The sequence below is a fragment of the Muntiacus reevesi genome, chromosome 3 (genome assembly GCF_963930625.1).
Source record: "Muntiacus reevesi chromosome 3, mMunRee1.1, whole genome shotgun sequence".
Taxonomy (NCBI): domain Eukaryota; kingdom Metazoa; phylum Chordata; class Mammalia; order Artiodactyla; family Cervidae; genus Muntiacus; species Muntiacus reevesi.
Genome location: NC_089251.1, coordinates 7,782,320 through 7,798,437, shown reverse-complemented (window position 1 = coordinate 7,798,437; position 16,118 = coordinate 7,782,320). Strand labels below are relative to the sequence as shown.

Genomic DNA, 16,118 nt, shown 5'->3' with positions numbered 1-16,118 from the left:
GATGCCGCTTAATTTGGAGACAGGGTTTTTGGAGAAGTGATCAAGATGGGGTCATCCTGGGCAAGGGTGGGCCCCAAGTTCAAGGACTAGTGTCCTTATAGAAGAGGGAAATCTGGACACAGAAGAGAGCACCATGTAGGGAGCAGGCCACGTGGCGACAGAGGCAGAGGCTGGCGTGATGAACCCACACATCAGACACCAAGGGTTGCAGGCAGCCGCCTGAGGCGAGGGCAGGGGCGGCCACGCTTTCTCCCTTGGACCCTCCGGGAGGAACCAAACCTGCCGGCACTGGGATTTCTGGCTTCTGGCCTTGTACTGAGAGAGAGTTCAATTCTATTGTTTTCCATCCAAGTTCAGGGTGACTTGTTACCGCTAGGAAAGTAACACGCCACTTGCGTCAGCTTATTACCAGGGCAATGGGCATAGACCGTTTCCCAACCACTGGGTCCCCCAGCCACCCCATCCAGGCTTCCCCTTGGGCTGGTGGCCGGGTCCCAGGTTCCCAGGTGCTCGGTTCCACTCGCTGGGAGAACGGCTTCTCCAGCACAGAAGTTAGTTTTGGGAGGCGGTTGACAGTGTTGGTCGCCAAGCCAACCTTCCTATAGTCGCCTCCTTTGTTCCCTCCTCCCTCCTTCCAATCTTATTAATTATTTAGTTGGCTGCCTCAGATCTTAGTTGCAGCACACAGGATCTTTTAGTTGCAGCATGTGAGAGCTAGTTCCCTAACCAGAAATCAAACCCAGCGCCCTTGCTTTAAGAGCCACAGAGTCTCAGCCACTGGACCCCCCGGGGAGTCCCCTCCATCCAGTCTTCAATCACATGTCACCTTCTCACGGAGGCTTTCCCTGGCCACCTGGCTTACGGGGGCAGCCCTGTTCCCTCCACAGCTCATTCCCCACCCCATTTGTTTTTCTTCCTCGTATTTCTCACCATCAACTAGAGGATCGACTTTCTCATATGCTGTTCCCAGTAGGTGCCCGGCACCCACTACAGGCCTAACGAGTAGTTAAGTCATTGGATAAAACCCATGTGTGGGAGGCAGAATTACATCTCCTCCCAAAGACATTCACGTCCTAATCCCCAGAACCAGTGCATTAGGTGGCAAGGCAAACAAAGGCTAATTAAGGTAACAGATGGAATTAAGTTTGCCAATCAGCTGACCTTCAAACAGGGAGAGAGAGTAGCCTGGATTATCCAAGTGAACCCAAGATCACAAGATGCTTCCTTGTGGGAGAGGAAGGCAGGGAGAAAGCCAGGGAGAATGGACGGGGCCGCTTGCTTTGAAGATGGAGGAAGGAGCCCCATGTCAGACTCCTGTGGCCTCTAGAAACTGGAAAAGGCAAGGTCGAGTTTCTCAGAAAACCTCCAGAAGGAACGCTGCCCCAAGGACGACCTTGACTTTAGCCCAGTGAGACACACTCCAGACCTCTGACCTCCAGACGTGCCTTGGGAGGGCTGTTGGGAAGTTGAAACAAGACAGGAAACGGAAATGGTCGGTCCTTAAACACTTGCAGTGCCCCGGCACCATCCTGGATTCCAAACACAGAGTAATTTCCCCTAAGTGCTTTTTCATTCCACTCCGCCCCCGCTTCCCCCCACTCTCTGCGCTGAGGAAGCTCGGGATCTCTGGCTCGGGGGGTGAGAGGGTGGGGGACCTGGCCCGTGTCCTGTGCGCTTCCTTCCTGGAGCCAGACCCTTCATCTCAGTCCGGAAGGGCGCACAGGGGACAAAGGCTGCGGCCGCTATGTCCCCATTTTACAGAGGTGGAAACTAAGGCTCCGGAAGGGGCAGGGGCTTGCCCAGGGCCTCACTGGGAACAGGTGACAAGACCCTGAAGCAGATCAGCGCGACCCACTCTGGCTGTGTGCCTGGGGGTGAAGATACGGTTGGCCCCTGCCCCCACACCAGCCCTGGCAGCCTGGACCACGCCACGACCCACCTGTGGGGAACTTCACTGAGGGGCAGGGGCTCCTTGCCTGGCCTCAGGTGGGTGACACACCTGGTCCCTGGCTGCTGTCCTGGCCAGGAGGCCCCAGAGAGCTGGGGGAAAGTGAGGCAGGGCAGTGCTTGAATCCTAGCACCTGGCAGTGTGATCTTAGGCAAGTTTCATGCCTCTCTGAGCCTCAGTTTCCTCATGAGGAAGATGGGCACGGTATTTGCCTTACAGCTCAGGGCCAGGAGAAACGCCAGATTCATCCAAAGGGCAAATGTTGGGAATCCCCTGGTAGTCCAGGGGTTATGGCTCTGCACTCAATGTGGAGGGCCCAGGGTTCAATCCCTAGTCGGGAAACAAAGATCCTGCAAGCCACAACTCAGCCAAAACATACATATATTCTTTTCCCTTTTAAAGGGCATAGGTTGAACCAAGATTCAAACCAGCTTTGCTGACTCTGGAGCCCCAGGCCCTGTTCTCCACCTTGGTTCGCGGCCAGGCTGCCCCCAGGCCCCATCTCACCAGTCTGAGCAGCCTGGAATGTAGGGGAAGGGTGAGAGGAGGAGCAGGCTGCATGCTGGGCCCCACTGCCCAGGCGTGGACCTTGGTCTCTGCCGCCCAGGGCCAGCGAGGAAGCAGGAGCCCGGTCAGAGGGGCTGGAGAGGCTGCCAGTGCTGGGTGGGAATAAGGCGGTGGGAGGGCAGCGATGCAGGAGGGCAGGGAGCAACCAGGAATGAGGAAACTGAGGCCAGAGGCGGGCCAGAGGGCTGCCCCAGGCCCCCAGGCCCAGCTCAGTTTCCATAACACAGAGGTTGGCGCTGGAGGAGGGGCATGGGGAGCACAAAGGAATGGTCTCTCTGGGCCTTTTGCTATCACCACTCAGCATGGTCCCTGTGGCCCAGGAGGAACGACTATCTCTCCACAGCAGCTGTGAAGGCGCTGAGCTGGCTCCACCCACACCCGCCAGTTTGGTGGGGGCCCCTGACTGCACCAAAGAGCCCAACCCCTGCCCCGCATTTTATGGAGAAGGAAACTGACACAGAGCCAGGGACTTGCCTCTGGTACTTGGCTCCCCGTAGCCGGTTCTCTTCCCTGACTATACTGGTCTGTACCATTTGTATTAGTGTCCTATTGACAGATTTTATTTTCCTCGGCTCCAAAATCACTGCAAACGGTGAGTGCAGCCAGGAAACTAATAAGACACTTCCTCCTTGGAAGAAAAGCTATGACAAATCTAGACAGTGTATTCAAAAGCAGAGACATCACTTTGCTGACAAAGGTCCATAGAGTCAATACTATGGCTTTTCTAGTAGTCATGTACAGATGTGAGAGTTAGAACTTAATGAAGGCTGAGTGTCAAAAAATAAATGCTTTGCAATTGTGGTGCTGGAGAAGACTCTTGAGAGTCCCCTGGACTGCAAGGAGATCAAACCACTCAATCCTAGAGGGAATCAACTCTGAATATTGATTGGAAGGACTGACACTAAAGCTCCAATATTTGGGACACCTGATGCAAAGAGCCAACTCATTGGAAAAGACCCTGATGCTGGGAAAGATTGAGGGCAAAAGGAGAAGAGGGCGGCAGAGGATGAGATGGTCAGATGTGTTAGGTAGCTAGAATAGGAAACGGGAGTCCAGAATGGTGGTGACTAAAAGATAAGGAAGGGAAAAATCCACGAAACTAGAACAAAGGAAGGTCCAAGGACCGGAGTGAGGACCTTAGGTAGAACAAACAATACTCCTAGCTAGCCCAGTTTTCATAGGGCAGGCCTAGGGGGAGAAAAAAAAAACATATAAAAAGAGGAGCCAAAGGGCCGGGGGTCTCTCTCCCTGCCCTGCTCGCTGGCACGCTCTCCCACTCTCTTCTCTTCGCGTCTTTGGGTCAGCATGCCCTCAAGCCTTGAGGATGGATTTTCCTGCTAATATCTAAATAAAACAGAGCTGTAACACAGAGCTGTAACACTGATTTGTCTAAGAGCTAGAACACGGTCTGTCCAAGACCCGAGCGCTGTGACGGGCAGAGGGCTTTAATGTCTGTCACTCCAAGTCTTTGTCGTGACGAGACAGAACCGAGGAACATACACTCGCCTAACCGATGGCATCACCAACTCAATGGACATGAGTTTAAGCAGACTCTGGAAGATGCTGAAGGACAGAGGAGCTTGGCATGCTGCAGCCTGTGGGGTGCAGAGTCTTGGACACGGCAACTGAACAACAGACTACTGTTACAAATCGCCGTAAACGTGGCGTCTTAAAACAGCACATATTTATTCCCACTAGTTCTAGAGGCCGGAAGTCCAAAATCAATCTCAATGGACTGAAATCTAGGTATCCCACAGGGCTGCTTCCTTCCGGAGGCTCTCAAGGAGAATTCATTTCTTGCCTCTTCCGGCCTCTGGAGACCAGCTGCTCTCCTTGGCTTGTGACCTCTTCCTGGCGTCATTCCAGCCTCACTTCTGTTCTCACATCTCTTTAGTCAAAGCTCCCTCCGCCTCCCTCTTACAAGCAGACTGTGATTACATTTAGGGCCTCGCTGGGTAATCCAGGAAAATCTCTCCATCCCAAAATCATTAATTTAATCACATCAGCAGAGTCTCTTTGCCACATAAGGTAATGTTCCCAGGTTCCAGGGACTAGGTCCTGGATATATTTGGGGGTCATTATTTAGCCCACCTCCCCACTCCCCCCCACCCCCACTAACAGCCCTGTTCTTTGTTAGACACTTCTGCCTGTCCAAATCCTTCCCATCCAACTGGTTAAATAAATTAGGCAGCAGTGGCATACAGTGGAGCAGTCATTAGAAAAGTGAGGGAGAATGGTTGCTAATCTGGACTACAATGTGATCTGGATTTTTATTTTAAAATATATATTTCTAGAGAGAGGAATATTATAATAATCTGATTAAGATCAGTGTTTCTGGGTCCAGGAAATCTAGGTTCAAATCTTTCCTGTGCTATTTACTGTGACACCAAGCAATTCACTTAACCTGATGCCTCAGTTTCTTCATCTGTAAAATGGGAATACTTGTACTTACCTCAGAGGGATATTGAAAGTCTGTGTAAAGTGCTTAAAACAGAGCTTGCCCCAAAATATGCCCCATTTAACTACTACAAGGGTTTTCCCTTGTAGCTCAGTCGGTAAAGAAACTGCCTGCAAGGCAGGAGACTCAAGTTTGATTCCTGGGTTGGGAAGATCCCCTGGAGAAGGAAATGGCAACCCACTGCAGTATTCTTGCCTGGAGAATCCCATGGACAGAGGAGCCTGGTGGGCTATAGTCTATGGCCTCACAAGAGTCAGACAAGACTGAGCAACTAAACCACCACCAACTATAGGATACATTTGTTGTTGTTGTTCAGTTGCTCAGTTGTGTCCAACTCTGCGACCCTATTGACTGCAACATGCCAGGCTTTCCTGTCCTTCACCATTTCCCGGAGCTTATGCAAACTCATGTCCATTGAGCCGATGATGCCATCCAACCATCTCATCCTCTGTCGTCCCCTTCTCTTCCTGACTTCAATCTTTCCCAGCATCAGGGTATTTTCTAATGAGTTGACTCTTCACATCATGTGGTCAAAGTATTGGAGTTTCAGCTTCAGTATCAGTCCTTCCAATGAATATTCAGGCTTGATTTCCTTTAGGATTAACTGGCTTGATCTCCTTGCAGTCAAAGGGATTCTCAAGAATCTTCTCCAACATTTATATGTTGGATACATATAAATACTTATATGTAAAATATAAATTATATGTAAAAATGTAAGATATTTATATGTCTCTATATATACACACATACTAAATGCAGGCTACAAAAAGATAACTAGAAGGCTATTCTCCAAAAACAAATGTCTTTAAGTTTTTCTTATTGATTTTTTAAATATTTATTTATTTGGCTTTGCTCTGTCTTAGCACACAGGATCTTCACTGTGGCATGCAGGATCTTTGAACTCTTAGTTGCAGCATGTGGGATCTAGTTCCCTGACCAGGGATTGAACCTTAATTAAGGGCCTCCTTAATTTCGAGTAAGGAGTCTTAGCCACTGGACCACCAAGGAAGCCCCCTGAATTTTTTAATTGTTTTTAAAATTTTTTAATCTCAGTGATGGGTCTATAAATAATTGGTATCATCTTTTTGTTTCTCTGCAAGATCTGTTTATACACAATACACAATTATTTGTATAATAAAAATGAAATTTTAAAATTTAAGAATCTAACCAAAAAGAGCAACCCAGAATCCTAATCCTTAAAGCCTCTGCTGTGGCTCACTCTCCTCCAGGGAACACTCCCAATCTGCACAGTCTCACAACTCTCCCCTTCTTACTTCCTGGAGCTCTTGTCTGGAAACAGTATTTCTCAGCTGTGAACTCCAGGAGCCCAGATGGAAACAGAGCAGGAGTGTGTTCGGAGAAGAAACAGCGAGCTGACTGCAGAAAAACACCCCTCACCCATCAACAGTGCACATCAACTTTGTGCAACATTCCCATCCCCGATTACAACCTCATGAAGGGTAATTGACCTCCAAGGGCTTGTCCAAGGTCACAGTGCACAGAGTTTCCACCTCAAACCTGCTGCCACCACCGCCACAGGGCATATGCCATGGCCGGAACTTGACCAAAATGGGGCAAGGGTTCCTGGCCTGCAGTTCTTTCCCCTGAGACGTGTGACTCTCCCTACCCACTCGTCTTCAAGCCCTTACATGTTAAACCCACTTTTGTTGTGTTGTGTTAGTCGCTCAGTCCTGTCCAACTCTTTGTGACTCTGTGGACTGCAGCCCACCAGGCTCCTCTGTCCATGGAATTCTCCCGGCAAGAATACTGGAGTGGGTTGCCATGCCCTCCTCCAGGGAATCTTCCTGACCCCGGGGTCAAACCCAGGTCTCCTGCATTGTAGGCAGATTCTTTACCATTTGAATTACCCAGGAAGTCCATTTTACAGATGGGCAAGTAAGAGTCCTTGGAGAATGAAGATGGCCCAAAGATGCAATCCCAGAAGTGGCCACAAGGTGGCAGCACCAGGCCTTGTGACCTCCTCCTCTGGGCTTTGCATCGTCTTACCGCCCTCTGGCGATTATGAGAAGAGGTGACTGAGGCAAGGTTGTCACCTCTGGGGGGAATACTCTGACAGAAGCAGGACTTGGGGCTCCTTGCATTGGTGGCCTTGCGTTGACTGGCCATTATCCAGCCCCCGTCACAGGGAAGTCCCGGTCACAGGGAAGCCCAAGGAACTTGGACTTTTCAAGGTGACTGTTTAGTGGAGGTGGGTGAGGGTAGGAGGATATGGACAGGCTCCTCTCCACCTGCAGCAACCTCAGGGATGAAGCCGCAGTGAGGAGTCAGGCCCCTATCCCCAGGATGGCTGCTCTGTTGTTAACCATATCTTTCTCTGAGAAATCCAAAGTCAGAAGAAAACATCTCTCGAACACGAGGAGAGGGGTGGCGATGAGCAGCTGGGGTCTGGCCTGCACCACGGGGTCTCCTTAGCTGGACCAGGCCTCCCGAGGAAGCCAAGGCTGGGAGACCCAGTCACTGGATTCAGCAGGAGGAGCAGAAAAGGTAGGGAGCACAGGGTGGGGCTGTGAGACGTGAGACCCTCCCCAGGCCACGGTATCACGGACTGAAGGGGGATGCCTTATCCCGAGCAGGTCCCATCAAATGCTCCCTTTGGGGATTCTGGGATTGAGACAGAGAAAGGCCAGCCAGCCTCCTTGAACAGCTGGAAGAGTACCAAGTAATTCTGTGCGGGTTACGTGGAAAAGGCCTTCTGTGAAGAGAAGGAAAGCGGGGAGGGGAAGGGATATAGGAAGGCCTCCCCCAGCATGTCATGGCGCTCCTGGCCTAGTTCCTGCCCTGGTGAGGGAGGCTCTAGGGCCATCGTAGGTCCCTTGGGGACTTAAAGGCCCATCAGTGAAGGGGGAACAGCATCCCGGACAGCGGTGACTCTGGAGACCTGAACACCTGTTGGCCCCTCAGAGGTGGCTTCCATGGCTCCTCATCCCTCAGACGTGTGGTGTGACCTCAGGCCTCAGCTTCCCTCCTTCCTCCCACAGGAGCACTCTGCAGACGCGAAGACCCCGCCAGTGTGACAGGGTGACAAGGGCAGATGCCCACAGCGGGAACCAAAACAAGCAGGTGGCGGACAGCCCTGCAGAAGCTGAGGCCGCAGCCTCCCCACATGGCGCTGTCTGCCTCCGGAGGGCTTCAGGTCGGTGTAACTTATCTGTTCAGTTCAGTCGCTCAGTCGTGGCCGACTCTTTGCGACCCCATCGACTGCAGCATGCCAGGCCTCCCTGTCCTTCACCAACTCCATCACCAACCTTATTTGAACGTGTGCTAATACAAAGACCATGAATTATTTCTATGTTTTAAAAAAAAAAATAAAGAAAAAAGTTAAACTCGCCTGAGGGGGTCTGAGGGAGTTGGCCTATCCCTCCCCAACAGGGAGGCCCCAGCAGGTAGTGATCAGCTCACTGGCTGTCTGTCCAGCCTCTGGAGGGTGACCTCGGTGGACCAGCATGCCTGTCATCTGCTGAAACCAGGAAAGCAGGGACCCCACAGCCCCTCCTTGTCCCCGAGCTGCTTCTGGACCCCTGTCCTACCATCCATCCTCTGAAGTCCCAGGCCTGGGACCGAAGCCCTGGGTGGCCATTCACAGCCGGATGGCCTTGGAGGGCCCCGTATCCTCTGACCCCTGGTCTCCTGGTGGGTAGAGCAGGACTGGAACAACTCCAGCCCCTGCTGAGCCAGACATCTTTCCACACACTGACCTGCGTCTTGCAGTTGAGCCCTCTCAACTGCCCCTGGAGGTGGGGACCATCCTTGTGCCCACTTGACAGAGGAGGAGACTCGGGCTCAGAGAGGGGTGCTGCTGCCCTGCCCAGAGTCCCACAGTCAGTGGGGAGCAAAACCAGACCCGCGCCCCAGGCCATCTCTGCACCTCCCTGCTGAGCATCCCGTGGCCATGAACCCAGGGATTCCGGGACACAAAGCCCGCTGAGCCTTTCACCCAGGCCTGACCCTCGCTAAGCCCTGGACAAACAGTAATAATCGCCAGGGCGGCCTTCCCTAACCTGCACTGACCTCCACTACAGCGCCATCACGTGGGGAGCCGCAAACCTTTTCTTTATTGCAAACGTGATACACAGTCCCGGGGGTACGGGGGGCACCTGGAAACAGCAGAAACCAGAGGGAGCCAAGGATGGGGTCTCCCAAAACCGAAGGGTCCCTGCTTCCCTTGCTCAGGGCAGGAGCTCGACCTGACTCCCACCACGCAGCACAGACAGGGCAGCCTCGAGAGCCCCAGAGAAGGCTGAGAGCAGGGAGGCCCGGCAGGGAGTCGGGGAGGGTCAGCCCCCAGGGCCAGTGTGGAGGGAGGCAGCCTTCCGGGCCCTGTGGATGCAAACCGAGCCTGGGCTTTGTCTCCCAGGGCCCCAGCAGACATCCAGTGTTAGAAGCGAGGGGGCTGCCAGGGAGGGTGCGCAAGAGGCCGAATGAGAGCCTGCTGCAGTCTCTCAGCGTCGCCAAGTGCTGGCCCAGCGGCCCTGGTCCTTCGCAACCGGCATCTTCTGCTGTTTCCGCCCTCCCCCGGCAGCGACCACGAGGCTCAGCTCACTGGGGGGCCTCGGCGATGGCCTTCTCCACCCGCAAGTACCAGGGCTGGATGTGAGTGTGACGCATGAGGTCGTCGAAGGCCTCCAGACCCTCCATCACACGCAGCACGCCGTAGACTGCCTGGGGATGGGTACAGAGGGGTGTCCACACCGGCCCATGACCTCCCCTCTCTGAGAGCCCTATGACCCACTCTAGGGAAACAGCAAATTAGCCAAGATGGGCGGTCAGGCTCTCTCACTCCACGCCCTCTGGCTTTCGCCCCATGTTTTGTGAATAATGAATATGTAATGGCTGAGATCACTTATAGCACTGCGTGTGAACCTCACGAGGTACTCGCTTGGCCACGGGCCGCTTTGGTTCTGGAAGCATATATAAGCTCCACCTGGAACGCCCCAGAGGCTGTGTTGTGTGTGCTTATGTTATGTCTGCTGCTACAGCCACGGTGCCAGCCAGGAGAATAAACGCGTCTGCCGTTCCTACGGCTCCCTGAGCTTTCTTCCAGCCTTGCAGCTCATGCCTCGTCTCCCCTGGGTTCAGCAAACAGTGCAGTGTGAACAGCCAGACAACTGGCGTCATGAACAGGATCAGCGATACAATTGGCACAGTCGGCAGGATTAGCGAGACACCCACTAACGGGCCAGTTTTGCACATGGGACTTTGAATGAAGTCTGTGGGCTGGTTGCAGGTTTGGCCTGCCCTGCACCCACATCCCCTTTTCCGGGCAACAAACCGCGCCCCACTCCCCCACCCCCCCGCCAAACTCAGAGTTTTCTCTGAGAAAATGCCCTCCCCGACTCTCAGGTCCTGAGATTTTAGAAGAGGGGACCCCATTACCTGCTCCAAGACCTGAACCTTGCAAGCCACATATTCTACCCTGGCAGAACTACTTCAAGGATTGGTACTGGGGCCAGGCTAACAACCCTGTCACAGTACTTTTTGCTAGGTAGAAGCCTGGAGCGCTTGTTTTCCTTAAGCCCTTGACAATCAGTGGAGCCAGGTGCCCCTGGGATGGAGGAGCTGTGAGATGCAGGTATTGACCACACCTGGGTTTTCCCAGCCTGGGCCTTCCCCACACCCCAAGGAGAGACCCTCCGATATGTGCACCCCCTGCCGCCACCGCACTCACCAGATCAGCCAGGTTCGGCTTCTGGCCCCCCATGAAGGGCCGGTCTTTGCCCACAGCTGCCACCCACTTGTTGGCAGCCTCATAGAGATCCTCCCGCACGTCATCCCGGAGGTGGTGCCTGGGCAGGGATGGAGAAGAAGTCCATCAGGGGACTCTGAACCCTGGCACAGGTGGGGAGCGCGGGAAGGTCCGGGGACCAGCACGGCTCTCGGGGGAGGGGAGGGGAACAGAGTAAGGTACAAGACGGGGACCCAGAACTGGACTCCAAGGCCAGCCCTGCTTCCCCTGGGGTGGCGGAGGCAATCAGGAGTTTGGGGGTTTGAGTCTCAGCTGGGCTAATGCTGGGGGTGGGGAAGCCCCCAGTGCACGCATGCGTACCCGCCCACGCATCCACGTGTGCACCATCACCTGCGCTTGAGCCGCTTGCTAATGAAGTACATGGCAGCTGCGCCCACGTACTTGGCCATGGCGCCCTCCACGGTCCCGAAATTGCCCTCCTTGACAATGTAGTCAAAGGAGGCCAAGGCCTCGGCCGGCGTGCGGTACACGTTGGGGGAGATGATGTGTACCAACCAGTCGTCCGCCCACTGTCGCCACTTCATCTCCTCCCTGCGGGCGAGGGGGACAGAGGGCAGGCCAGGTGGGCTTCCTGAGCCAGCATCTCCTCTCCTCCCTGCGGGCAAGGGGGGCAGAGGGCCGGCTTGGTGTGCTTCCTGTGCCAGCACCCGGGGCGGGGAGAGGCACAAGGGGACTCAGTCCCGCCCGTGGCCCAGCCCCAGCCCTCAAGGCTTATAGCATCTCGCTCAGCCCGGTCCCCTCGGGGGGAGACCACCCCCTCCCCAAACCCCAGGGCCAGCCCCAGCCCCAGCCCCACTCACGTCCTGGCCTCCTTGCCCCCATACATCCGCTGGGCCTCCTTCTCATCCAACATGAGCCAATACTTGTTGCAGAACTCGGTCACCTCCTTGCCCTGGTCGTTCACCGCCTTCATGGGCGGATAGTAGGTGATGATGTCCACCAGGGGCTGCCTTTGGGAGACATCTAGAGTTTACCCTGACTCCCTCTTCTTCCCGGAGACTAAGCCCTCACCTCCTCGGGATGAATAATACCTCCCCAACCTGAGTCGACCCGCAGAAGCTTCCCACCCTCTTGTGGGTGACACAGGAGGTGCTGCAGCAAGAGGGATTTGGGGCAGACTCTGGAAGCACTTCCCCGACAGAGGGAGATTCACAGAGGAGAGGAAGGGGCAAATCTCAGAGTGACACCCACAGCACATTCTGGACATCTAGGCCGCAGCCCCACCCCCACTCCCGTGGAGGAGCCCAGGGGAGGCCTCCCTGAGACAGGAGAGGGCGTGAGACGTGGTGCCAGCCTGGGCTGCAGGGGCTCCTTACCCCGACACCAGATAGGTCTTGAGGGCGCTGATGATGACAGAGGAGTCGTTCAGTTGTTGCTGGAGAAGAGGACGGTTTAGATCAAGGCTGGGAGGGGTGGCGGGGACTGGCTGACTGGCCACTGGCTGGATCACCAGGGGCTCTTCTACAATCCTGATACCCAGGCATTCTGCAGGAACTGGCCAGGGGGATCCTGGGTGTTGTGTCCCTATCCCTGGGGGTTCACCCCAAAAACTGATGCTCATTAGTTCTACCTTCCCCCAGGTCACAGTCCCCACTATCAGGGAAGCGTGTCCTGTGTAAGCGAGACCCAAGTGTGGCTAATGGAGAGGAGGAGGTGGGAAGGACCCAGGATCTGAGCCCTGCCCCCTCTCCCACCTGGCCTCCTGGGCACTGGAGGGCTGGGTGGACTCAGAAGCTACAGACTAGGAGCCAAGTCCTACACCCCACAGGGTACGGTTCTCTGTCGATCAATGAAGCCAAGTCAGAGAGGCTAAGTGACTGGTCCTAAGTCACACAGCTAGGGAGTGGCAGAGCCCCTCCTTGAATCCAGGCCACCCAGACTTCAGAACCCATGTTGTTAAGCTCTGTGGCGCTCTGCCTCCTTTAGACTCACTGGTTTAAAATCCTCAGCGGAGGCCCAAAGAGCCCACATTCCTCCCGGGGCTGCAGAGCAGGGTCTAACTCAGGGGTGTTCCAGGACAACCTGGGACACTGGGGCAGGGGGCAGCTCCCCAAGGCTCACCAAGCTCTCTCCTTCCTGGGCCATAACGATGGGCACCTTCCTGTAGGAGGAGAACTTGATCTCGGCCCGGCGCACGGGGTTCACCTCCACCACCTGGTAGGGCAGGGCGTGGAAGTCGAGGAAGGCGCGGACCTTGCTGCAGAAGGGACACGTTTTGTACTGGTACAGCGTCAGTTGCAGGCGGCTGGACAGGGAGAGCTGGACGAGGAGCAGAGGAGGAGCTTCTGAAGCCGGGGGCCCAGGCCCCGGCCCCAAGCAAACCTTTCCCAGGGGAGTTTTCCAGCGTGTCTCTGAGAATTTCGGGAAGAATGGGGGATGGGTGGCGGGGAGGTGGGGAAGGGCTCTTGCAGCGTACAGTTCAGGCTCAAGCGCCCATCCAGGAAGAAAGTCTGTTCTGTGTAGGAGGGATCTTGTCATCTCTGTCCAATGCTAGACAGACATCTCTCCACTCTTTCTGGTCCCAAGGAAATGTCAGACACCAGCAGGTGTGTGCCCCCCCAGATGCAACTGCTTCAACTTGGGAGTGCCCACCCCTACTCCTTAGCATGTCCAGGTCAGTGGGCAGAGCCCAGCGTTTCGGTGGTGGTGGTCGTGGTGGTGGTTCGGTCGCTAAGTCGTGTCAGACTCTTCGCGACCCCATGGATTGCAGCATGCCGGGCTTCCTTGTCCTTCACTATCTCCCAGAGTTTGCACAAACTCATGTACAAAGCCCCAACAGGAGAGGGTGGAACCTGGGCCCCTGGCCTTCACAGAGCAGGAAAACCCCAGGTGAGCTTGCCGCATACTCACGTTTGAAAATCACAGCTGCGGTCCCCCTCCCCCACTGTTCTGAGATGGGAGACTGAGGCTGGGCCATGGAGGTGGGTGGGCAGGGAGACACGACGACTCCACTCCCCATCCACTCCTGTTCCCAGGGGTTCAGGAAATGGGCGTCTGTGGGGGCGTGGTGGGGGTGCGGGCTGGCGCTGTGTACAAAGCATAGCAAAGGGCAGCTGGGCCACCCCCTCACCTGGGGGGACATACCCTTGTTCCTTGTCTCAGGGCCTGGAATCTAATGGTCATCAGTTTCGTAAAAACACTAACAACACGAATAACACACACTAATAATACACTAAAATACACAACCTCAGGATTTGGAGACAGGGGGAGGGGAGGGAGGCGAAAAATGTTTGGAAAATGATAAACCGTGCAAGAGACTTTCCCTTTTCAGTGATTTCCAAATCTTCCCATTAAAAAGTCTTAAAACACGTTTGTAAAACGACTTTAAAACAGGCTGTTCCAGTTAGCAGCATCAGTAAGGCCCCATTTCACAGGTGAGGACTTTGAGGACTGGAGGGCTTAAAACCAAGTCACTCGCTCAAGGTCAAGAGGCGACAGAGGAGGTGATTCCTGACGCCGCCGGTTCCCAGAAGTCCCGAGGTTCCGCGCTCACCCCAGGGCCCCTACCCAAGGGTCGGTCTTTACCTGTGCGGCCTGCTACCCAAGCCCTTACCTCGGGCTTACCTGTGCGGCCGAGCGCTCCGCGCGGAGGTCCTGGGCACGCAGGTGCCACCGCGCCGTGTGGTATAGTCCCAGGGCGCCACCCAGGGCCAGCGCTGCCGCCCCCAGAAGCCGTGGACCCCCCTTGCGGGCCGTAGCGGCGGGGCCTGAGCCTCCCGCTGCCCTGGTGAAGCCGGCCCGGCTGTGCGCGTGGAGTCCCAGCGCCGGCCGATCGCCCAGCCTCCAGGCCACAGCTCGCCCGTGGGGCCACAGCGCCCGTACAGCGTGGGCCATGTTTGCTCCGCCGGCGCCGCGGAAGGGCGCGAGAAACAAAGACTGCCTTCGCTCTGGCTCCCCTTGAAGGGGCGGGGCCAGCCGGTTGCCAGGGGTGACGGTGACGCCGAGCGAGGGCGGGGCAGCCCTCGTGGGACTGAGCGTGCGTCCCCGGCGCCCAACTTTTTAAAACATCTTTAAAACTTTTAAAACATCTGTCAGAAACACCTGAGGGTGTCTGCTAACTGCCCCCCGGCTTCTAGAGTGTAGAGGTAGCTGGTCTCGGTGGTGACCCGGAGCGGAATGCAGGAACTCAGGCATGCAGCTCGCCATGTGGCCCTCAGTTCAGTTCAGTCACTCAGCCGTGTCCGACTCTGCGACCCCATGAATTGCAGCACACCAGGCCTCCCTGTCCATCGCCAACTCCCTGAGTTTACTCAAACTCATCTCCATTGAGTCGGTGATGCCATCCAACTATCTCATCCTCAGTCGTCCCCTTCTCCCCTCGCCTTCAATCTTTCCCACCATCAGAGTCTTTTCAAATGAGTCAGCTCTTCGCATTAGTTGGCCAAAGTATTGGAGCTTCAGTTTCAACATCAGTCCTTCCAATGAATATTCAGGACTGATTTCCTTTAGGATGGACTGGTTGGATCTCCTTGCTGTCCAAGGGACTCTCCAGAGTCCTCTCCAACATCCCAGTTCAAAAGCTTCAATTTTTCGGCGCTCAGCTTTCTTTATAGTCCAACTCTCACAGCCATACATGAGTATTGGAAAAACCATAGCTTTGACTAGACGGACTTTTGTTGGCAAAGTAATGTCTCTGCTTTTTAATACGTGGCCCTCAGTGTCACCCGTAACAGGCACCCAATCGAAAGAGACTGAACCCTTCACAGTGTCAGGGAAAGCGTCATGGCATCCGGTCCATGAGAGCCGCAGAAACTGCCCAGCACGACACGTAGCAGGTGAACGCCCTTGACTCGGGATTTCCGCGCACCCCCACCCCATCAACCCCAGGATTTTTTTTTTCCTGCCCTCCCGCACCGATGCGCTGTTTCTTCTGTGACCAGAACCATAAAAGTTTCCATACACAAGTGGGGCCTTAGAAACCCTGTGTCTCGGATTTCGCCCAGTCGGAGGTGCCGAGTCGCCGATTAGCCCAGGTCCCCAGGGGTAAGATGGGGTGGAATGTGGGGTTCCAAGCTGTCCCGCCCCTCTGTCGGGCTCTTTCGCCCAAGCTGAGGGCTGGAGCCTCCACTGCCTAGGCTTCTCAGCAGGCAGCCCCGGAATGGCCCCACCCGGGGACCGGGAAAGGGGCGGGGCTTGGACAGCTTGTGGGCGGGGCAAGGCGGAGTTGAAGGTCGGGCCCGCACGCAGAGCTCTGCTCACTGGGTGAAGCGCTGGAGGGACGGCGACGCGTCTGCCAGCGTGTGGGGGCGGGGCCGGGGGCCCCCTCTGCGGCGTCCCGCTCCTCCGGCCCAGCGTTCGGTCCACAGCCTCCACCTTCCGCCCCGTGTCAGCCTTTCTGTGCGACAGTCGCCGTGTCGCATCTTCTCGGGGCCCTTGTGGTG

The 16,118-nt window shown here is 55.5% G+C and overlaps 1 protein-coding gene across 2 annotated transcripts; it reads right to left on the bottom strand.

Annotated features, from left to right (window-relative positions):
• Positions 1 to 9,023: 9,023 nt before the first annotated feature.
• Positions 9,024 to 14,614, bottom strand: PTGES2 (prostaglandin E synthase 2). Of its 2 annotated transcripts, none has more exons than XM_065928367.1 (7): positions 14,302 to 14,614; positions 12,799 to 12,996; positions 12,054 to 12,112; positions 11,538 to 11,687; positions 11,068 to 11,268; positions 10,660 to 10,777; positions 9,024 to 9,653 (listed from the first exon to the last, which is right to left on the bottom strand). In XM_065928367.1, the coding sequence occupies exons 1-7, from the start codon at positions 14,569 to 14,571 to the stop codon at positions 9,531 to 9,533; spliced, it is 1,119 nt and encodes a 372-aa protein (XP_065784439.1). In that variant the 5' UTR covers positions 14,572 to 14,614; the 3' UTR covers positions 9,024 to 9,530. The 2 variants fall into 2 exon arrangements, with proteins under 2 accessions (XP_065784439.1, XP_065784440.1); XM_065928368.1 differs by having other exon boundaries at positions 11,119 to 11,268.
• Positions 14,615 to 16,118: the final 1,504 nt, after the last annotated feature.

Bases quoted from the DNA above. Each gene is read 5' to 3' on its own strand.
- PTGES2 (XM_065928367.1), bottom strand. From the start codon at position 14,571: ATGGCCCACGCTGTACGGGCGCTGTGGCCCCACGGGCGAGCTGTGGCC. The intron at 12,113-12,798 runs GTGAGCCTTGGG...CCTCTTCTCCAG, and splicing joins CCCAGGAAGGAGAGAGCTTG to CAACAACTGAACGACTCCTC. The intron at 11,269-11,537 runs GTGAGTGGGGCT...CCTCGCCCGCAG, and splicing joins GGGGGCAAGGAGGCCAGGAC to GGAGGAGATGAAGTGGCGAC.